General features: G+C 38.3%; 1 protein-coding gene across 6 annotated transcripts in view; it reads right to left on the reverse strand.

Annotated features, from left to right (window-relative positions):
- The window catches only part of GABRG2 (gamma-aminobutyric acid type A receptor subunit gamma2), a 79,792-nt gene that overhangs the window by 8,162 nt on the left and 47,570 nt on the right, over positions 1 to 24,060 (reverse strand). For 4 of the 6 annotated variants that reach the window (XM_070735890.1, XM_070735891.1, XM_070735893.1 and 1 more), the window contains exon 6: positions 3,513 to 3,665. In XM_070735890.1, the coding sequence (XP_070591991.1) occupies positions 3,513 to 3,665 (153 nt within the window). The remainder of the gene's footprint in view (positions 1 to 3,512; positions 3,666 to 24,060) is intronic. The other 2 variants (XM_070735892.1, XM_070735894.1) reach the window with 1 other exon arrangement.

A 24,060-nucleotide genomic window follows, 5' to 3' on the forward strand; every position in this document is an offset into this window, starting at 1 on the left:
TTTATTTATTTTATTTTATTTATTTATTTTGTCCAATACACAATGAGGGGTTTAGTAAGTATATATATATATATATACACACACATAGTAAAATACATGATGAAGGTTATAGAGGAGATACTCATAGTAAAATATATCTAAGAAAGAATAGAACAGAAGATATAGTAATAGAACATATCAATGAAAGAATAGAAGAAAAAATATAGGAATAGAAGAAAGGTATAGGAGATATAGAAGAGCAATAGGACAGGGGACGGAAGGCACTCTAGTGCACTTGTACTTGCCCCTTACTGACCTCTTAGGAATCTGGATAGGTCAACCATAGATAATCTAAGGGTAAAGTGTTGGGGGTTTGGGGATGACACTATGGAGTCCGGTAATGAGTTCCACGCTTCGACAACTCAGTTACTGAAGTCATATTTTTTACAGTCAAGTTTGGAGCAGTTAATATTAAGTTTAAATCTGTTGTGTGCTCTTGTGTTGTTGTGGTTGAAGCTAAAGTAGTCGCCGACAGGCAGGACATTGCAGCATATGATCTTGTGGGCAATACTTAGATCTTGTTTAAGGCGTCATAGTTTTAAGTTTTCTAGGCCCAGGATTGAAAGTCTAGTCTCGTAGGGTATTCTATTTCAAGTGGAGGAGTGAAGAGCTCTTCTGGTGAAGTATCTTTGGACATTTTCAAGGGTGTTAATATCTGAGAGGCGATATGGGTTCCAAATAGATGAGCTGTATTTGAGGATGGGTCTGGCAAAAGTTTTGTAAGCTCTGGTAAGTAGTGTGAGATTGCCAGAGCAGAAGCTACATAGGATTAGGTTTACAAGTCTTGAAGCCTTCTTGGCTATGTTGTTGCAGTAGGCTTTGGCACATAAATCTTTTGTTATTAGTATATCGAGGTCTTTAACTGAATGGGGATTATATGGGATAATTTGATTATTCAGTTCGTATTTGGAGTTCAGATTATTCTTCCCAATGTGTAGGACAGAGCATTTGCTAGTTGAGATTTGGAGTTGCCATGTGTTAGACCACTCAGAAACAGAGTTCAGGTCTTTTTGGAGAGTAGTTGTGTTATCGGTGGTGTTGAAGAGCTTTACATCGTCGGCGAAGAGGACACAGCTGCTTGTGATATAATCGCAAAGGTCATTGATGTAGACAATGAAGAGCATTGGTCCCAGTACACTACCTTGGGGAACGCCGCTTTTAACTGGGACGGGGGTGGATATGGTTCATCCTATTTTGACCACTTGTTGTCTGTTTGACAAGAATGCTGTAATCCAGCTGTGGAGGGATCCTGAGATGCCATAGGATTTGAGTTTTAGGAGTAGTTTGTCATGGACCACTGAATCAAAGGCTTTTCAGAAGTCGATATAAATTGCATCTATAGATTTCCCTTGATCTAGATGAGTTGTCCATATATTTTTGCAGTGGAGGAGCTGCAGGTTGCAGGATAGTTTGTTTCTCAAGCCAAATTGTTTGTTAGAGAGCAATTGATACAGAGTAATTGATTTGTTTATAATTGATTCCATGACTCTGCATGGGATGCAGCATAGTGAAATTGGTCTGTAGTTATCAGCAAAAGAGGGGTCTCCTTTTATGAAGATGGGGTTGACCATTGCTTTCGACCATAGCTTAGGAAGTTTGCTGGTTCTGAAGGATTTTTCGAAAATTATGCTTAATGGCTCAGCTATGGCAGAAGAGAGCTTTTTTAGGAAGTAAGCACATAGACCATCTGGTCCGACTGAGAGAAGGTTTAAGGTCACGTAATGCTTTTTCAACTCAGTCTTCTTGGAAGTCTACTTGGGTTAGGTTGTTGAGGGAGTTTGAGGTGCGATTGATGAAATTGGGGGATGAGCCATTGCTGTTAACAAAGACAGAGCCAAAGAAAGAGTTGAGGAGGTTGGCTTTGGATGAATCATCATGGTATTCTTTGTTGTCGGGTCCTTTGAGAGGTGGGATAGGTCTAGAGTATTTGAGTTTATTGTTGACAAAGTTGTAGAAAGCTCTATTAGATTTGGTGCGTAGGAGGTTTTCCTCTTGTTTGTTGTAGTAGTTAAGACATTCTGCTTTTATTTGACTGCAAATGTTTTTATATCGGCTTTTGAAGTTTGAAACTTGTCCTTTTTTGTTTTTCCTCCAGAGATATTTTTTTTCTTGTTTGTAATTTTCTTATTGAGATGGGGAGGTTATTTTTTTTTGTTTATGGTACATGTTTGAGGTACATGAAGTCTGATGATAATTTTCTGTCCTTTGGCAAAATTAATGGTCCTGAAATATCTAGACAACATAAAGTAACTATGGGCATTTTAAAATGATGGAATATATCTTTTAAATCCATACAGCTTTTGTCTGGGTAAAATCTGATCTGTAGAACACTTTCAATGTGAACATTTATCTAAAATAAGCATTTATAGGTTGTAATAGCTACTGCTTTACAGAATAATACCTTTGGCTTCACCACCAACACCACTCAACCTTCGGTGGGGGGGAGTTCATCAATCTTCTTGAATTGTTGAGAACTCAAGAAACAATTTCTTCCCAAATGACTAACAGGAAAATGTATCATCATTGTCGTCATCATCATCATCATCATCATCATCATCATCATCATCATCATCATGTGTTTCAACCACATTCTTATTCTCTGCATTTGTTTGTGAATTTCTCTTTTTCTCTCTCTCTCCCTCTCCCCCCCCCTCTCTGTAACATATTTTTGCTGATAATGAAAAGGAAGGGAGACTACTATAGATCTATTTTGGACTTCTAAACCTTCCTCAGGTAGCCACACAATTTTTACTGGGATTTGAACCCAGATCCTCTGCCTTGTAGACTACAGGCTCAATTCCTGTATCAGCTTGTACCAGGGAAGGGATATGTGTGATTTGACAAAAAAATAACTCATGTGTGTATGTGTGTGTGACATGTTTTTGCTGAATTTGAAAATTAAGCTAGACTAGGATGGATCTATTTTGTCTTGCAAGGTAGAGAATTAAGCTCTAGGCTACAGTATCTAGACCAACCCTGTGGGACCTAACCGGTCGCTGGGATTCGTGCAGCAGAAGGCGGTCCCGGGGATATTCTGGTCCAATGCTATGAAGGACTTTATAGGTCATAACCAACACTATTAAATATTATTAATATTAAACAATATTAAATATCCCATACCATGCTTTACTTAAAATTATACTGGTCTAGTCAAAATCATGTCTTCCCATTGTTTGTAAGTGAAAGCATATGTTTTGAAAAAACAAGGCCAGAAAGAGAATTTAGAGAAACAAAGCTTTCGAATTTCTATTCTGCTGAAAGTAATAAAGTTTTGAGCTTGAAGGAGCCAATTGGAGCCATCTACAATGAGAGCATTATATTGTGCTTCTCTAGAATTTAATAGGGCAAAAGTTTTAAAGCAGCATTCTAAATGTATGTCACGTTGGATCTCCTCATATATGCAATTTTTATAAACTAACATATTGTTAGAGAGGTCTTATGACTAATAAAAAGGTAAAGAAGCAGTGACCTACCCAATGATGTTCTGGCTGGCACAGCATCCTTATTAATCCAGAAAGAAACCCAGGAGAGCACTACAATGAGTGTGCATGGGATATATGTTTGAATGGTGAAATAGCCCATCCTTCTGCTTAAATCAAAATAGACCGCCATCACCACATAATCTCCTGTAAAATGTATATAAAGAGATACAGATACACAAAATACATTATACAGTCAAATTGGAGACAAGCCACGTGAATTTCTCGGTGCCAAATCTGGTTTTCTCATCTCCCTTCACCAGACCTTTGTTCCTTCCAGCTGGACTAGAAAGTTAATTGAAAATTGTGCAAGAGTATCTCCATGACTGATCTACATACATTTAAGAGAACTGCTTCATTAATTGCAATGAGTCTAGATCATTAGTGTGCAATTAACCTCCTATCTACCACAAGCTAGCAAATGATAGCAGGGTGGAGTATATTGTATTCAGCCAGCTTAACTTAAATTTCTCCACGGACAACATATTCTTCAATGTCAGGTTAGTGACTAACCAATCATTTTCAATATACTAGTTCTTGTTTTCATTTATTTATTTTAACATGCTTCCAAAAGATTATCATGTTCCACTCACACTGGTTCTTATCTATTTTCTTTCTTTTCTCTTTGGTTCATTTTTTTGCCATGAACACTTTGGTTTCAGTAAAGAGCTTCAGATATTTATTTTTTTTAAAGATGATGTGTCCATGAAAGAGAAGGATTCTAATGCATCCTGGGATTGAGACTGGAACTGTTCCTCTTTTCAGGCTCTTTCCATAGATACAATCCCATGCTAAAAGACAATGGGCTCATACTGTTTCTGTGTAATTTTGAAGAATGAGGCAATTGGTTAGTGAAAAAAATAATTTTTAGTTATATTTTTATCTGATTGTGCTGGTTTCACAGAATTATGTGTACCATAGAGTTAGAGGCAGAATATTCAACTAAAAGGCACTTATCCATTCAGACAACTCTAAAACTATCAGGCCAATTCTGCAAATTACATCTTATCACTAGATGGCAGCAAAATGTTAAGAGTTATCTGCAACAGCTTTCTTGCCATCTTCTGGTAGCCTGAGATGACCCTAAATGTTGACCAGATGTAGATAGCTTGGGCAAAATCTGTGGCTTAACAATGCAAAGTAGATGCCCTCTGTAGCGACAAAGTAAGTTGTGAGGCTTTGGGAACAATTTAAAAGTTTGGGGCCCTGCAGAAATAGATGCTTATAGACCCAGGTTGAAAACAAAGGATCAAACATGATATAAATAATGCATGGAATTCTTTATCAGATTTATTGCTAAAGTTTAGGCACTGTGGTTCAATTGTTAAGAAAGCACTCTTTAATCTCTCCTTAAATTGTACCATAGGCTATCAATGGAGAATTAACCCATTAATTTTCCACTCATAGGGTTACAATACAAGGTCTCAGCTATAAAATTCCAGGTACCCATAAAACAGCAACAAAAAAGTAGTTTAGTGAGATAGAGGAACCATTGCAGATCAAAATACAGGTAGTTCTCAACTTATAACACTTTATTTAGTGACCATTCAAAGTTACAATGGCACTGAAAAATGTGACTTACTACACTTACTACCATTGCAAGCATCCCCATGGTCACATGATCAAAATTCAGATACCGGGCAACTGGTTCATATTTAGGACAGTTGCAGGAACCCAGCATCTTGTAATTCAATTTTGCAACTTTCTGATCAATGAGTAATCCAGATTCACTCTCAAATTGTGTTACTAACTTAATACATGGAAAGATTCACTCTAGCAAGAAAAGTCGTAAAATGGGGCAAACTCACTTAACAAATGTTTCACTTAGCAACATAAATTTGGGGCTCAATTGTGGTCATAACTCGAGGACTACCTATATTTGCATAAATGGATATCTTCAAAGAAAGTATCATAAGATTTGGTACATATCCAACAAAACTCCTTTTCTTCCAAGAAGCTTACTAAGAAGTTATTTTCCCCTCCTATATCAGCAAATCAGCCTGCTGAATGCTAGGTTCATGGTGCAGGAATCCTATGTATTTTGTCATAGTTTTTAAACGAAATTGGAAGACAGTGCCTCCTCCCTCTCTATAATTCACTAGTATTGACCATAGGTAAAGGGAAGATTAACTGATAATATTTAACTGCAAAGTCATTTACACACAAAACAACACCCCTCCCCCTTTTTTTTCTTTTTTCTCCCCTTTACTCTTTTTTTTCCTGGTAATATTATACCGCAAACTAGGGCATACAAAATCTTTGCTAGGCCAATTCTCGAATACAGCTCGTCTGCCCGGAATGTATATTGGGCATCAACACAATTGAGCGAGTCCAGTGGAATTTTACAAGAAGAGTACTCCATTCCTCTACTTGCAATAAAATACCTTATACTACCAGGCTTGAAATCTTAGGCTTGGACAACCGTAGAACAATGCTATCTACTACTAACCTAAATGTAGCATGCAAAATTATTCACAATACCTGTTAAAGACTACTTCAGCTTCAATGTTCCTATTTATGTTCATTTATGTTAGCTTGCATGTATTTGACAAAATATTATCATTAATAACAACAAAACAAGAACAATCATCATCATCATCATCACCATCTTACAATTCCTCAATGCAAAATTTGATAGGATTTATCCTCACAGTTACAATAATTGTGATAAAAATGTCATTTAATTTTGTCCCAAGTCAACAAATGTAAGACTTTCTCATGTTTCAAAAGCCTAAAACTAGAAAGAGTTTAACTGTAAAAGCTTTGCAACCTATTCTTATAAATGCTCTTGCAAATTTTATCCTTTGACCACTTGCCATGCATACAAATATCAAATTTCCATATTGTGAAACTTGCCCTGAGAGGAAGCAAATAAATTCTGACCTGATTTAAATAAAAGCACCAAATCGTAACTGAAATCAAATTTTGCCAACAGTATAGGCATCCACAATATACTGATTTGTTATTCATTTACAATATGTGTTTCCTTTTAAGAATCTTTTCAATTTCTCACTCTCTGCTTTAGGATTTAATTATTTATCTGAGAAATTATTTATCTTTATGGAATGATTGAGAAATCTGTCTCATCTGAACTTTTAAATGAGTATTTTATTCCTTCCAAATTTATAAGAGATTCCATATTTAATGAATTATCAAACTAAAAAAAAAACCCACTCACAAAACTGCGCAATTAAGCAAAACTGACTGACAGATTCACATTTCTCATGAAGGCCCTATCCAACAATGTTCATGGTAGCCACAGAAAACCCTTTTACGCAAGAGGAAAATATTTATTTATAAATATTTTTGTTTGAAAGTTTAGGGGTGACTAAAAGAACCACACTTTCAAGGCGTTCTGGGAATAAATAGTAAATCATATATATATATATGATTATATATATATAGGATTTACTATTTATTCCCAGAACGCCTTGAAAGTGTGGTTCTTTTAGTCACCCCTAAACTTTCAAACAAAAATATTTGTATAATATATATATATATATATATATATATATATATATATATATATATATATATATATATATATATGACGGTCTTGGCATATTCAGGTTTCTTCCCGTGTAGGATTTTGAAATTTCTGGCGACGTTTCAATGAGGTCCCACTCGTCATCTTCAGGCTGGTGTTTCTGTCCTTGTTCTAGGGCGAACACAGCAAGACCTGAGCTGCCTTCCTTCTATAAATACTGGTGGCTGGGTGTGGTTTGATGGCTCAGCAATTGCCTGATGTGTAGAAACTTTCTATTAGATTTTCCCAGCCAGAAGAAACACTCCATAAACCCTGTACAATCCAATAACGGGATCTTTGCTGAAGCAGAAGATATCTGTCCCACAAATCAGATGGTGAGAAGTCTATCAGGTTCTTTAACACTCCATTTTAGTAAAGTTTGTACATGCAAATTCACTACAAAGAACAATGTCTGCAGTTTGGAACAATTGACTCTCTAAGTTATGAAAAGCAAAACAATGTCCAAAAACATCAATTGAATCGACAATACTTCACAGGAAAACAACTTGAAATATTACTTCCACACTAACAATAATGGTGTAAGTTCCATTTAGATGCACTTAATTTCCATACAACATGCTGGCTTGCAAAACCAAACCATATTTATCAAAATATAATACACTTTTTTTTTCATTGTGCAATATAAACTGCAATCGTATAGAGTTTGTCGCAGGACTAGGCTTGCAAATCAAAAGGAACTTCATTCTGAAAAAGTATGCTACTAGAGTGTGCAATTCTAACTATCGTATCTATTTGATTCAAATATTTGGACAAATTAAATGTCTCTTTGTACTTTTGCAAAATTCTAACTCATATTTACCTCATATTTGAATCAATTGACTTGATTTGGTGGTCAAATTGATTTGGTAATTCAAGGCAAACATTCAATTCAAAGGAATTATTTGATTAAATTTCCTTCAAACCAAAGCTTCCAAATCAAAGCTTCTCACAGCTCTAATGCTTAGAAGTATACAGTATTATGACTGCTTTAAAATGTTAATCAGGTTTGTATTGCAGCTCAAATCCTTCTCTTCCTTCTAGCAGAATTCCATTTACTTTTTAGCTTGCTTGCCAATAAGGTCAAAAAAATGCAGGAGAAAGTAAGAAACAAAAACATCACAACATTGACCCAAGCACGAAAAGAGAAAAAAATGTTGCAGTTGCAACAATAAAACAACCAGATTGTTCATTCAGTGTTATAGTGATCTTAGCAGTTTTACAACAGAATCCAATGTTTAGCATCACATCTGTAACTCAGTAAAGCAGATACCAAACTGTTTTTTTGTGTAGCGGTCTTCACAATGAAAACAAACAGACACCTGCCTCCAGTCACCACAAAAGGCTTCTAGGGAATACAAACTTAACATTCACCATTCAAGTCATTTTTCAAGGCAACAACTGGGGCAGTGTGCTTTTGAAATAAAAAAATTGTGCTTTTGCCTGGGATGGCTGATGTGGCATTTGATTAAAGCTATAGTGCTTGTGTTAACCTAGCACAATAAAGCTATAGGGGGACCTTGTATTAGAACGTGCAGCATGTTAAAACATTTAGCATAGTCCCCTAATTTTGGCAATTCAGTTATACTTGCCTTTTGTTCAACCATAGAAGCAACATATAGAATAATTAAATAGTTACCTTGGCAAATGCAGACCAAATGAATGACAAAATATTTGTACTTAGCTTCAATTGATATATGACATTGATGCAAAAATATATTTTGTGCATTGACTATCTGCTAGTACATATGATATAAAGGACACTTTATTAATGGGTAATTGAAAAGCAAAGGCTGAAGTTTCTCAGCTTCTCCTCAGGGGTATGAAGGAAGACAGAAAGAAGTGGTTCCAAGAGTCCACAGATTGAGCTATGAAACTCAGTAATCCTTCAATGCTGAACTATAGGATGTTTAAATCATGCATCTTATGACTGTCCTTAGCTTTTATTTTATAGGGTAAATACATTGTGGTCTGATCCATACTCGCGCCTTTAGGGAGAGTGGGGATGATTTTTTTTCTACCATCTTTATTATTGAAGGAGAAGACATTTGAGAATCCCATGGACAGTCAAGAAAATGAACAAATCAATCCAGAGTTCTCAGTTGAGGCACAAACAACCAGGTTCAAATTATTCTATTTTGAACAATTATTTGAAGATTTAGCTCTCTAGAGAAGGCTCTAATGCTGGGAAAGGTAGAAGGAAAGAGAAAAATGGGGTGATTAGTAATATAGTGAATGGCTACAGTGATGATGAATGCACATTGGGTGAACCGAACCAGTTCAGGAAGAACTGAAGGATTGCAGAGAAATCTTATGTGATTGTTAAGAGTAAAGAACAAATGGATGGCATATAATCTTCATTGTCTCTGATTATGTTGGATAGATGATAGATTAGATTAGATAGATAGATAGATAGATAGATAGATAGATAGATAGATAGATAGATAGATAGATAGAAAGAAAGAAAGAAAGATGATAGATAGATAGATAGATAATAGATAGATAGATAGAAAGATGATAGATAGATAGATAGATAGATGGATGGATGGATGGATGGATGGATGGATGGATGGACAGAGAGACAGACAGAGACAGTGATAGCACTAAGACTTATGTATCCCTTCACCGTGCTTTACAGTATTCTCTCAATGGTTTACAAAGTCAGCATATTGCCCCCAACAATCTGGATCCTCATTTTACTGACTTTAGAAGGATAGAAGACTGAGTCAGCCTCTAGCTGGTCAGGATCGAACTCCTGGTAGTGGGCAGAATCAGCCTGCAATACTGCATCCTAACCACTGTACCACCATATATATTTTAAAAAGAAGAAATCATTTATCCCTGCAAATTATAATTTTACTTTTAATTCCTCAAATGGGTAAGGACTACTAGGACACCAATCAGTACTAATTTCATTTCTATGGACTGCATTGGCCAGATAATTATGAAAAATGGATGAGAGCGTGCCCCAAATACAGATAGAATTGAAATCTTCCATTTTTTTTAGGGGAAGGAAAAATACATGATTATTTTAATGATTTTTTTTTGTAGTTTTGTCACCCCTTTTCAGATTTACCGTCAATCTACACTCCTAGAGCAAATGTATATAGCAACTGTGCCTAGACTTCTTTTATATCTTGATCTTCCTATGAACACTCATGGAAGTCACTACAGTATATTTTGACATTGATTTCTTGGCCCTGTAACCAATTCACTGGCCTCAGCTATCCTTAAAGTCAAATAATATTAAACCATGTAGTAATTTGTCTCTGTTTACAAAACCATGCAACATATGTATCTGAAACCTTCTCCAAAAAGAAAGAAATCACAGGACTAGTTCAATGATTTCATATAGCAGTGATGGCGAACCTTTTTTTCCTTGGGTGCCAAAAGAGTGTGGGTGCACACTATTGTGCATGCGCGAGTGGACACACTCATAATTCAATGCATGGGGAGGGCAAAAACAGCTCACCCCACCCCACAGAAGCCTTCTGGAGGCTGGAAACAGCCTGTTTCCCAACTTCTGGTGGGCCCAGTAGGCTTGTGGTTCACCCTCCCCAGGCTCCAAAGACTTCCCTGGAGCCAGGGAGGGTAAAAATGCCCCCCCAGAGGCTCTTTGGAAGCCAGAAATGCCCTCCCAGAGCCTCAGGGCAAGCAAAAAATCAGATAACCAGCACATACACGCACGTTGAAGCTGCGCTAGGGCAACAGATTGTGTGTCAGCAGATTTGGCTCCAGGTGCCACCTGTGGCACCAGTGCCATAGGTTCGCCATCACTGTCATTTAGCATGCAGAATTTCATTATGTAAAAAAGGTATAGCAAAATGTGACCTTAATAGAACAATACACAGTAGAACCTGCATGCTTCCAACATTGAATTCTAAAGACAACTGTTCAGCTAACTAAAATACTGAATGATTAGAATCAATTAGTGAACTAGCTCTTGTAGCTATAAAGATAAATCAAAATTAGCAGAGTTATAACAGCACAGTTAATATGTCAACACGCTGGCATATAAAACATGTTAGATATCTTTTTCTTTAATGTATGGAGCATGAACATGCAATTTCAGACCAAAATAGACATACTGGAATTTAATTAACAAGATATTTACTTCCATCGAATGGAGTAAAGCAGAATTTTAAAGGTATCTTTCACTTTTCATAATTTCTCACTTTGCAGCCAGCCAACTTCCCTTATTGAAGGGAGATGAGTACTTTAACTGCTTCTTTTATTTTATGTGCCTAAAGATGAGCTAGTCTGTAATCAGAATTAAATAATCAAGACATCAAAAATTGGCATCATTATTCTTCATGTGCTAGGAGTTCCCTGTATTTATTTTAGTGATGAGCAGTTCCAGAAGAGCAGTTGGATGATGGGGAAAAATGGTTTGGAATGATTCAATAAATTGTTCTTAAAGACTGATCAATTGTCTAAGAGCTTAAGTAAGTATGAGTCACTGCTGAGATGTGAACCAGCTTATACTATTGGCATATGCCCACATGGCATGCAGGAATGCACGTATACACCATCTGTCATAAAAATAATTCTATTGCTTTCTGGTGAAAAGAAAAAAAATGAAAAAAGCAAAGGATGGGCACAGATTTGTTTAAACTCTCAGTTCATTCAACTGGATAAATATACTTGAATGGAATTCTGGAAGTTGGGGGAATCAATAACATTTTCTCATGCTTATTGTATCAGCTTCTATTAAGAAATTGAGCAAGTACAGTATATTTTCAGATAAAATAATTCATTCAGATAAGACCTGTCTGAAGCTGTATGCTATTAGGAAGGTTGTGATGGAATAGAAGTTTCACGAAACATGGTAGGAGTTTGGTAAGAGAAGTAATGAGTTCCTTTGAGGGATGGACAGGACAGGAATGATAGACAGATGAGACAGTGATAGATAGATAGATAGATAGATAGATAGATAGATAGATGATAGATAGATAGATAGATAGATAGATAGATAGATAGATAGATAGATAGATAGATAATACCTGGTTAGCAAAGTTATTACACTATAGTAGTTAGAATAAGAGAAAAAGAACCCCCCCCCCCAAAAAAAACAAATTTCATTTTTCATTTGTTTGTGATCAGGGATGTTCAAATTAGTATACCAACAGAAAAAGTATTCAAAAAAAAAAAACCCATTCCAGTAGCTAGAACCAACCTTTTTATACTCCGGGTCTAAAAGGACCCAGCGGAGCACAAGTTTATAATCTTTGCGAATATCTTCTTTTTTTTTTTTCATTTCAATTTTCATTTCATTATGTTCAGAAATTTTCTAATTAGTATGCCAATGCCAAATATGGCCAAAAAGTTCTGATTTTGCAGGCTAATCTAGATAAAAATGAACAAAATTGCACAAAATGGAGGGTGGGCTTTTATGAGCAAAATAAATAAGCATTATTTTTTTTTTCATTTCAATTTTCATACCATTGTGTTCAGAAATGTTCAAATTAGTATACTAGTGAAAAAAGTATTCAAAAAAAGAAACATTCCAGTAGCTAGAACCAACCTTTTTTTCCTCCGGGTCTAAAATGACCTGGAGGAACCCAAGTGTATAATCTTTGCGAAAATCTTTTTTTAATTTCATTTTTCATTTCATTGTGTTCAGAAATGTTCAAATTATTATGCCAATGTCAAAGATAGTAAAAAAAATCTGATTTTGCAGGCTAACTTAGATAAAAAGGAACAAAATTGCACAAAAACTGGGGGGTGGGCTTTTATGAGCAAAATAAACAAATAAGCATTAATTTTTTCACTTCAATTTTCATTTCATTGTATTCAGAAATGTTCAAATTAGTATACTAGTGAAAAAGTATTCAAAAAGACCATTCCAGTAACTAGAACCAACCTTTTTATATTCTGGGTCTAAAAGGACCCGGAGGGTAACAAGTGTATAGTAAATGGGAAGAGAATAGCAGGGTTAAAAAGTTATAAAAATTCTGATGCTGAAGGCAAGATAGATAGGGGTCTTTAAACTTGATAGCTAGTGGACTTCAACTCCCATAATTCCTTCACCAGTCATGCTAGCTCAAGAATGGGAGTTGAAGTCCACTAGTATTAAAGCTATCAAGTTTGAAGACCCCTATCAATCTTGCATTCAGCATCAGAAATTTTACAACTTCAACTCCCAGAATTCCTCCACCAGTCATGCTAGCTCAGGAATGGGAGTTGAAATCCGCAAGCCTTAAACTTGCCAGGTTTGAAGACCCTTGCACTCCTAACCCCTAACTCAGGGGTCTTCAAACTTGGACATTAGTGTTGAAACCTGTCGGGTGGCTTGCTTCAGGTGGCAGAGGCAGTGGTGACTCTGCAGATGCAGACTTCATGCAGCAGTGGCCTGCAGTGGTGACGACAGTGGCAGCGGTAGCTTTTCAATATTTCTCATGTGCTTCGGTGGTGGCGGTCAACAGTGGTGGCGGTAGCCTTATCGTAGTCCTGTGGTGGCAGCTTTTCATGCAGTTTGGTGGCTGGCTGCCACCACAGTGCCAAAACATGGGAAAACTGCAGAGAAAGAGCTGCTTCCCTCCATTCCTGCTCAAAGCCTGTGAGGAGTCACTGCCACCACTGATGACCGCCACCATCCACTTCTGCCAAACTGTGTGTGAATCCACCGCTGCCAGACTATGGGAAGGCTGCCACCACCACTGCTGCCTGCTGCCGTGGAAGCACATGAGAAGCCACAACCACTAAACCACTGGAAAGCCGCTACTGTCGCTGCTGACCACTGAGAGAAGCTGCTGCCACTGCAGCTGGCTGCCACCAGACCACAATGGCATCAGCCTTTCCCGTGGTCTGGCAGTGGTGTCTTCTCATGTGCTTTGGCGGTGGTGGTCAGCAGCAGCGGTAGCAGCTTTCCTGTAGTCTAGTGGTGGTGGCTTCTCACACGCTTTGGGGGTGGCAGTCAGCAGTGGCAGCCTTCCCGTAGTCCGGGGATGGCAGCTTCTTGCACAGTTTGGTAGTGGCGGCTGGTGATGGTCAGCAGTGGCAGCAGTGACTCCTCACAGGCTTTGAGCAGGAATGGTGGCAGTAGCAGCTCTTTCTCTGCAGTTTTATCATGCTTTGGCAGCTGTGGTGGCAGCCAGTCACCAAACCATGTGAAAAGCCATTGCCGCAGGACTACAGGAAGGCTGCTGCTGCCACTGCTGACCGCCGGCCAACTCCCACCCCCCCAGCAACATTTGGTGTATAAAACGCACCCAGTTTTTACACACTTTTTTGAGGTAAAAAGGTGTGCCAAAAATATGGAAACTTAGTTAAATAGCTTAGAGTCAACATTTACTTATGTGGTATTTTCTATATATGCTTGCTATTGTAGCAAAGCTACTCTATTTGTTCATGATTAGGGTTTTTTAAATATAAAAGGTATGAGGAAGAAAAATCTTTGTTTTTTCCTGGTGGAAGGGACTGAAGTGGAAATCACTGCCAGGCTTTGTTATTACAAAGTCTCCTTTGTTATTACAAAGGAGTTGGAGAGAACCGACTTGAGAGATCTCAGGAAAATCAGCTTCTTGTACCCAGAAGAACTGGATTCAGATATTGGGTCCATATTTAAAGCCTTACTTCTAGCATTACATTTGGTATCTCTGAAATTGGAGCTGACCAGTAGGACAGAATAAATCTATCCACTGTGTAGAAAGCTTCCCAGAATTAGAATAAGGTGGATCATGAGTTACCGCTCTCTGTCCTGTCTATTTCCAAGCATCCTCATTTAAGCCACAATTGGGTTTCATTACATAATGGCATGAAACAGGGATACGTCTTGATAAGGGCTTCGACAGAATTTATTTCAGAGTCTTTATGTATGCTAGGTTTTCAAATTTTGCTCTAAAGATACATCCCAACTGTATTCTGTGACATTGTGACCAAGTAAAAACCATTGATTTGAAAGCATATTCCCCTCACCCTCCAAGTTTAGGTTAAATCTATTTCTGGAGTCCTTAAGAACATAAGAACATAAGAAGAGCCATGCTGAATCAGGCCAAAGCTCATTGAGTCCAGCATTCTGTGTCACACAGTGGCCCACCAATTGTCCATGGGGATCTTGAGCAGAAAAAGTAGGCAAGACCCTCCCTTTTCCCTGACCCCCAACAAATGGTACTCAGGGGAATCCTACCTTCCTCAATAACCACCGATACACTTGGCATCCATGAATCTGTCTAATCCTGCCTTGAAGCTATCAAGGCTGACAGCTGTCATGACCTCTTTTGGAAGTGAATTCCATAAACCAATGACCCTCTGGGTGAAGAAATATTTCCCTTGATTTGTCCTCACTTTCTTATCTATGAGCTTTAGGGAGTGCCCCCTAGTATTGTGTGATAGTTCTATCCCATGCATGATTTTATACACTTCGATTGTCCTTGGTGCTCTCTGAGCTAGTTATATCCCCTTCTATTGGCCTCTTTTATTCAGTTATATGATTATACAGCCATGGTGGCACAGTGGTTAGAATGCAATACTGCAGACTATTTCTGCTGCCCGCTGCCTGCCTGCAATTTGGCAGTTCAAATTTCATCAGGCTCAGAGTTGACTCAACTTTCCTTCCTTCGATGGTGGGTAAAATGAGGACACAGATTTTTGGGGCAAAAGGCTGACTCTGTAAACCACTTAGAGATGAGTATAAAACACTGTAAAGCTCTGTATAAGTCTAAATGCTGTTGCTATTGCTATTGCTAGAAGCACAAAAATACATCAAACCTAACACTGAGGGAGACAACTTTATATAAGAGATTGTGTACATACAGTGTGTTGTCATGGAATTTTCATGGAAACTCTTTTCATTTGTAAAAAATAATGTCATTATATGGTGAACAACCTGACTACTTAAGTGGGGTTGTAAGTGAAATATTAAGCATATATTATATATTGATTATTGTTGAGCAATTAGTAGTATCACTATAGTATTTCCAGTGAAGGGCTACTAAAACTTTTACTACCACACTGTGGGCATGGCTTATGCAGGACACCCTGCATTTTCTTTTAACATACTTCAGTGCAAATTGGGTGCTCTGGAGTGGAGCTCCATTTTCACTATCCCACTCTGTCCCCCCCCCCCCAGTCTGGCCAGTAGCCCACCCCTGGGTATTGCTGTAGAACAATGTATTCTATATTGGTGGATGATCCCTGGCGGGCCTGGGATAGAGGACATTCCTCTATCCTGGTGCTCCTTGACCTCTCAGTGGCTTTTGATACCATCGGCCATGGTAGCCTTCTGCAATGGCTGGAGGCATTGGGAGTGGAAGGCACCATTTTACGGTGGTTCTCCTCCTATCTCTCTAGTCATTTGCAGTAGGTGTTAGTGGGGGGGGGAGAGGTCTACCTCTCAGCCTCTCCTTTGTCGGGTGCTACAGGGGTCTGTCCTTTCCCCCATACTATTTAATATCTACATGAAGCCACTAGGCAAGATCATCCGACGGCATGGGGTGAGGTATCATCAGTACACTGATGCCGTCCAGTTATACATCTTCACCCCATGCCAATTCAGTAAAGTGGTGGATGTGATGTACTGGAGCCTGGAAGCTGTAAGGATCTGGATGGGGACCAACAGCCTCAAGTTCAACCCAGACAAGACTGAGTGGCTGTGGGCATTCCCTCCTAAGGACTCTGCGATCTTCCCTCCATTGTTCTGGGGAGAGAAACATTGACTCCCTCAGATAAGATCCACAACTTGGGTGTCCTCCTGGATCCACAGCTGAACTTTGATCATAATCTCTTGGCTGTGGCCAGGGGGACCTTTGCCCAGGTTCACCTGGTATACCAGTTGTGGCCCTATTTGGACCAGGAGGCTCTATGCACAGTCACTCAGGCCTCATCATCTCCTGTCTTGATTATTGCAACGCGCTCTACACTCTACTCTTGAAGTGTTTGGAGACTCCAAATTGTCCAGAATGTAGCCGTGCGAGTTGTTATGGGTACACCTTGGTACACTCATATAATACCTATACTCTGCAAGTTGTACTGGCTTTCTATTAGTCCCCAGGCACAATTGGTTATTACCTATAAAGTCCTATATGGCTCAGGGCCAAACTAGCTATGGGACTGTCTCTTGCCACATACCTCCCAGAGACCAATTAGAGCACACAGAGTTGGCCTCCACCAGGTCCTGTCAACTAAGCAATGCAGGTTGGCAGGACCGCAGGGGAGGGCCTTCTCTGTTGCCATCCCGGCTCTATGGAATCCACTCCCGCCCGATATCCCTACTGCTCCCACCCTGCTGGCTTTCCATAAGGCCATGAAGACCTGGCTACACCGGCAGGCTTGGGGGCCCTGAATCAACAACTAGCTTGGCCACGTGTATGAATGTGTATGAATGGTATGTATGGATGTTGTTGAGATATTCTATTATGAGTTTTATTTAGGATTTTAGAGCTTAGATTGTATTTTTTGACTTCTTTTTCATTTGTATGCTTGTTTGTTTGTTTGTTTGTTTGGTGTTTTAATTTATATTGTTGTAAGCTGTCCTGTGTCCCTTGGGATTGGGCGGCATAGACGTATAAACAAACAAACAAACATTTCTTTCTGTAATGTGCTGCATTTTACTATAGCTTCAATGTAGCTACTCCCATGTTCAGTGACTCATGTTTTACCCCACTGAAGAACTGCTTTACTTGTTGCAGTGCAATAAATGAGTGACATTTTAGTTGTGAAGAGAATTTATAGAAGCATTCTGGAAAGCCAGCTTACTTAAGACAGAAGAAGCATCATGTAGCTTTCCAGAATATGCTCCCTGGCAATGCATATGCCCACAAATCTAAGAAGAGGGGGGAGATTGTGTGTACATATGGCACTGAGCTATATTTTACCCATTTAGTTGTCAAGAGGCTTATAAACCAGCGTGGTATATCCAGAACTGCTATATCTGATCCAAACAATTTCCAACACAGAATTTATATAAGATAGGAGAAAAAATGAACTGGCCATAAAAATAGTAAGAACAAAAGGTGCAAACCTTCCCTGGAGATTACTAAAGACTTGCCAGAATTTTGTATTCGGTACTGGGAAGATTAATATGCTTGTTAAAAAAGAACCATCAATATTCAGCATTAAGCTTGAATATTGATTGAGCTGGCTCTGAAGATACCATTATTCACCAATGTGTAAATAATCTGCAAATGAAGATGCATATGCCCCCTTTTTTCTCTCTCTCCAAGCAGCATCCACTAGAGAGAAGAAGAATAATTCCTTTTTTCTTGTTTGAGTTGTTCAGACTGGTTAAAAATTTTGCTTCCCAATTAACCTGCACAGTGCACTACTATTCCAATAATATTTAAGAAAATTGCTTTTAGATTGTGAAAGATATTATATTTTAAAGGTGTAATATTTCAATTCACATCTTGCTAATAAGGAAAAAAGAACATCCAGATCTGAGCCATCTTGGAGACCTCACCTACAAAAAGATATTGACAAAATTGAACGGGTCCAAAGACGGGCTACAAGAATGGTGGAAGGTCTTAAGTATAAAACGTATCAGGAAAGACTTAATGAACTCAATCTGTATAGTCTGGAGGACAGAAGGAAAAGGGGGACATGATCGAAACATTTAAATATGTTAAAGGGTTAAATAAGGTTCAGGAGGGAAGTGTTTTTAATAGGAAAGTGAACACAAGAACAAGGAGACACAATCTGAAGTTAGTTGGGGGAAAGATCAAAAGCAACATGAGAAAATATTATTTTACTGAAAGAGTAGTAGATCCTTGGAACAAACTCCCAGTAGATGTGGTTGGTAAATCCACAGTAACTGAATTTAAACATGCCCGGGATAAACATATATCCATCCTAAGATAAAATACAGGAAATAGTATAAGGGCAGACTAGATGGACCATGAGGTCTTTTTCTGCCGTCAGTCTTCTGTTTCTATGTTTCTATGTTTCTATCTTGAAGATACTTCATTTAAACACCAGCTTCTTCAATACTTTTTGGAGCAATCTATTAATCATTCTCTTATTCACTACACCTTTCACTCAAATACTGTTGAAAAAATTAGTTGTAAATGCCAAAATCTAAACCCATTTGCCATGCAAGCAAAATCTGGAACAGAATATAAAACTATGTTATTAGATTTAACTCAAAAGGGAAATATTAATTTTATCTAATTATAATAGCAGATATATAACATAAGCCTCATAACTATGTTATAGAATAATAAATAATAGCTGTAACAAGGTTCCTATAAATAAATAAGTTATCAGTAGATTGATTGATTTGATTGGTTGGTTGGTTGGTTGGTTGGTTGGTTGGTTGGTTGGTTGGTTGGTTGGTTGGTTGGTTTGATGTATGATCATAGAACAACAGTTAACATGAAATTAGAATAAGGTACTTGAAAGCAACAAGAGCAAAAAGTCCGAGATATGAAGATGACTTTTGATTTTATTCTCCATACACCATGGGAATACACTTTCAACTTCAATAGAAAATGATCCTTCCATTGCATATGGAAGGGTGATTTGCCTATGTTATACTTTTAGTTGTTGTCATTGTCTTCAAGTCAGTCTTGACTCCTAGCATTTCCTCTTTGCAAGATTTCAGAAGTGATTTGCCATTGACTTTTTCCAAGGGCTAAACAAGAGTAATAGACCCAAGCTAGCAAAAATTTTACTATTGTGGGCATGGCTTATGCATTTTCTTTCAACATCTTTCAGTGCAAATTGGGTGCTTTGGGGTGGAGCTCCATTTCTGCTACCCCACTGCATCCCCCCCATCTGGGCAGTAGCCCACCACTGGACCCAAGGTCATCCAGCTGTCTTTGTGCAGGACTAGAACTCACACTCTTCCTGTTTCTAGCCTAATGCCTTAACCACTACAAGAACTGATTCTCAATAATGAGAATCTGAACCAAAAAAATTATCTTATTCATTTTTTTTTAAAAAAAAGTTTAACTGAGGTTAGCAGAGGAAACATGATAGAAATTGTTTGAAGCAGTTAAAATGTAAGAATAGGGAGTGATAATACTGTGTTTCTCTGAACTGAGGTAGTTGAATTGCTTTCCTTTTATTAAAATTCAAAAGACAAATTTTGCTGCCATTCAAATAGCAGATTGCTTGTTCTACCACCTCTTGAAAACAAACATAACAACAAAGCATAATTCTCAAAGAGTTTGTTACGAGGAAATTTGGCTTACCCTTTATACATGGGGTGACCTCACTTTTCTTTTATTCCATCCCCAAAACCTCAGAGAAATTGCCTAGCATTTGGCGAGATAATTATGTGCTTTTCATTTATATTTGTATCTACAGATCTATATACATATTAAATAAGTGGAGAAGTGTCAAATCATATTCTAAAGTACATTTGTAACACCAGTGCTTGTTTCAAACAAGAGGGCACTCCACTATAATAGGCTATTGGCTTAATGATAGCTTCCTTGTCCTGGTGTGACTTTTGAGTTTTTAAGAAGATTTGAACTAGTACTGTGCAAGAAAAAAAATACAATAAATCAAATTTTTCTCCACATAACTAGTGTTGGCTGCTTCCTGAACTGGATGCTTTTGATGGATGGGTTAACTCATTTGACAGGAGAAACAGAGAACATGTGACAAATAAAAGGAAAAGTTTTGACAATATGTTTGAACATATGACAAACAAAAGATGAGGATCTCATCTATCAACATTAATTAGTTTCCATAGGATGCATTTTTTCCTGTTGTTCATTTCTTTCCAAATTTATTATTATGGTTGGTTGCACATCCAGCCAGATGTTTAGGCTGGCTTTGGCATTTTTGTCCATCTGTCAAATCCTTCTTGGGATAGGCAATCATCATCATCATCATCATCATCATCATCATCATCATCATCATCATTATTATTAATGTGCTAGCTATTTTGACAACTGAGTTCTCAAAGAATGCAATGTAATGTAGCAGTTAAGGAATTGGACTAGGAATGCAGAGATTTGTTTACAGCTCAATCAATCAGTCAATCAATCTCTATTCCTTTCCATCTCAATCCAATTGATTCTCAGGCACCAGAGGTTTCTGAATGAGCATCACAAAAACACAGAGGTCCGGAGATGGGGTTTCAAGGACTTCAGTGTTTTTGTGATGCTGCAATTTCACTGATGCTGCAATTTCACTGATTCGCTGGGAAACCCCACATCCGGACTTCTGTTGCCAGTGAAGCACTCGTTTTTGTGATGCTGGGATTCCCCTGCTCGGATTCCCCTGCAAAAACAGAAGAGCGAAGGTGGGGTTTCCCATGGAGGGGAGCCTCGGGGGAATACCAGCAGCGCAAAAATGGGCGCTTCGGCTGGCAAAAGGGGTGAATTTTGGGCTTGCAGGCATTAATCGCTTTTCATTGATTCCTATGGGAAACATTGTTTCATCTTACAAACTTTTCACCTTAAGAACCTCGTCCCGGAACCAATTAAGTTTGTAAGACAAGGTATCACTGTACTGCAATGCAGTAGTTATCTTGAAGAGTGTTTGGAAACTTCAAATCGTCCAGAATGCAGCTGCACAAGCGGCTGGACACAATTCAAAGTTTTGGTTATGACCTATAAAGCCCTACATGACATTGGACCAGATTACCTCTGGGACCACCTTCTGCTGCATGAGTCCCAGCGACTGGTAGGCCCCACAGAATTGGCCTTCTCCAGATCCTGTCAACTAGACAATGTTGTTTGGTGGGACCTAGGGGAAGAACCTTCTCTGTGGGGGCCCCAGCCCTCTGGAATCAGCTCCCCCCAGAGATCCGCACTGCCCCCAACCTCCTCACCTTCCACAAAAGTTTAAAAACCTATCTGTGCTGCGAGGCTTGGGGCCACTAGACCCTAGCCCCCTGATGGACAAATGTATTATGTCTTGCTGTGTGAATGGGAGTGAATGATTTTAAACAATCAGGACAAGATTCAGCACTCCATCTGCATTGTAAAGACAAAAGTCACTCTTTTGAAGACAACACATTTTGGACAGAGAGAACTGCTGGGTTGAAAGAGGGGTCAGAGAACCAACTATGTCAAAATTGAACAGCCTTTCTCAACAGATACTACATCATCTATCTCCAGTCCATAACACAGTCCTTTCAACAGTTCTAAGAAGGTTCCATTCCAATTTACTCAAGTCACCCTGATGACACAGATAAACCTCCAGGTGGCCTCAGCAACCCTCTAAAAGAATGCAAATGACCAGCTGTCTGCAAGGAGTATAAATCCTTCCATTACCCACAATCCAATCATATCTGAAGAAGCTTCTTGGATGAGAAGCGAAACATCTTCAAAGTTCAGTGGCCTATTGAAAATGCACCTTTGGGTATCTCAAGAAGTTACTAAGTAGGATTAGGTAGATTGTAGCATATATAGCAAAGGGCTAGAAGAATTCTGAGAGCAAGAAGCAAGAAGAAAAATGTTGTGCTGATCAGGTTCATATCACTAAATCCTTCCCTATCTCAATTTTATCATTTTTATTTTTACTTATCTTATGTAAATGTCTCAGTAAATTGCACCCCTGCTAGAACATTTTGTTTCAAATTTCCCAAGGGAAAGGACTCTAAGAACAGTAAGTAACAAGCAAAATTTGTCTTCTTTCAAAAGACTGGAGGGCGAAGCAAAAAGCAGTCCAGATTCACTGCAGATTTCTTGGAAGCTGGCTGTGATCTGACAGGCTACTGACAAGCATTTCAGGCTGCATCAGGCAAGCGTAGAATGCAAAGCAGGCTAGCTCAGGGGATTCTCAAAATAATGTTGGGGAGTGTCATGCCTCTCCCAGTGGCTAAACATTGGCTGTTAGGATTGGCAAGAAGTATTTTGGATTCACCTTCATGTCATATTTTGTGTACATGACCAGATATGTCTTTTTGCTAATGGATCTGCCCTAGGAAGCAGTCTTAAGGATTGGATGAGTAAAATCAGAAGCAGAAACCTGAGATCAGAATGTTCCACAACAATATGCATAATCCCTCAGATTATGATAGCAATTGGGACCATGATTGCCTCACTGTTGTGATCACAAAGTGCAATCTCACATGGAAACTCCAGGACCATTTGGGTCATTAAGTTGTAGGAGCAACTTGCTATATTCCTGTCAGATTCCCCATGTGGGAAACCAGTAGGGAAGATCACAAACAGTGATCACATGATCACATGCTTTGCTGTGACTTCATAACCATGAACTGGGCATGCTAATTTTTTCAGCACCGCTGTAAATCTGAACAGTCAGTGAATGAATAGATACAAACAAGCTGAGGACTACCATAATGAGGCACAGGACACGAGTCAAACCATTTTTCCTGCTAAAAATTAAGAAGTTCTTAATCTATAACACTGCACAAAATCATAATGCATTAAATGGAGAAAAAGGAAAGTCATTTGAACCTTCTTCCTATATCTTAGTCTTTGTAATTTTTGCATTTTATTAACAGATAAATCCATAATCTCTGTCTATTAAGACTTCCAGATCCCATATTGAACTTTTATTTTATGTATACTTTTATGCATAAGCATCAAGACAAATTCCTTGTGTGTCCAATTATACTTGGCCAATAAAATTCAATTCTATTCTATATTAATCAGAGAAGACCCCAACCAAGCAAAGCAAAATAACATGACTATCTATCTCACTTTGCTTTTAGAAGTTCATGTTACTTTATGAAACAGATTGAAAGGAGCTCTTCATTTATAGAATTATTGAAGAAAGCCTCCTCTGGAATTTGGCATCTGTATCAAATCATAATGATGTCTGAAGATCACTTCTGTGCAATGACATCACCATGCAAAACCTGATCTTATGCCTTTCCTTTCCAATGTTTGATTCAAGTGCATTAGCTAAGCCAGTTGTGTGCTGGTATTGCCATCAATCTTCCATTATTTGCCTTCCTCCCTGCAGATACCTATGCTTTTGAAGTTTTGCACTGAGAAAAATGTGTGAATATAAATGAGACATTCAAAATCAAAAACTACCTTATGGAAAATTGTGTCTTCCACCTGATTTAGCATTTAGAAGACAAATATTTCATATTCAGCTTTTAAAAAACAAACAAACACCCTTTTAGACAGATGTTGGGGAGATTCTATATAC

The sequence above is a fragment of the Erythrolamprus reginae genome, chromosome 2 (assembly GCF_031021105.1).
Source record: "Erythrolamprus reginae isolate rEryReg1 chromosome 2, rEryReg1.hap1, whole genome shotgun sequence".
In the NCBI taxonomy this organism is placed as follows: Eukaryota; Metazoa; Chordata; class Lepidosauria; order Squamata; family Dipsadidae; genus Erythrolamprus; species Erythrolamprus reginae.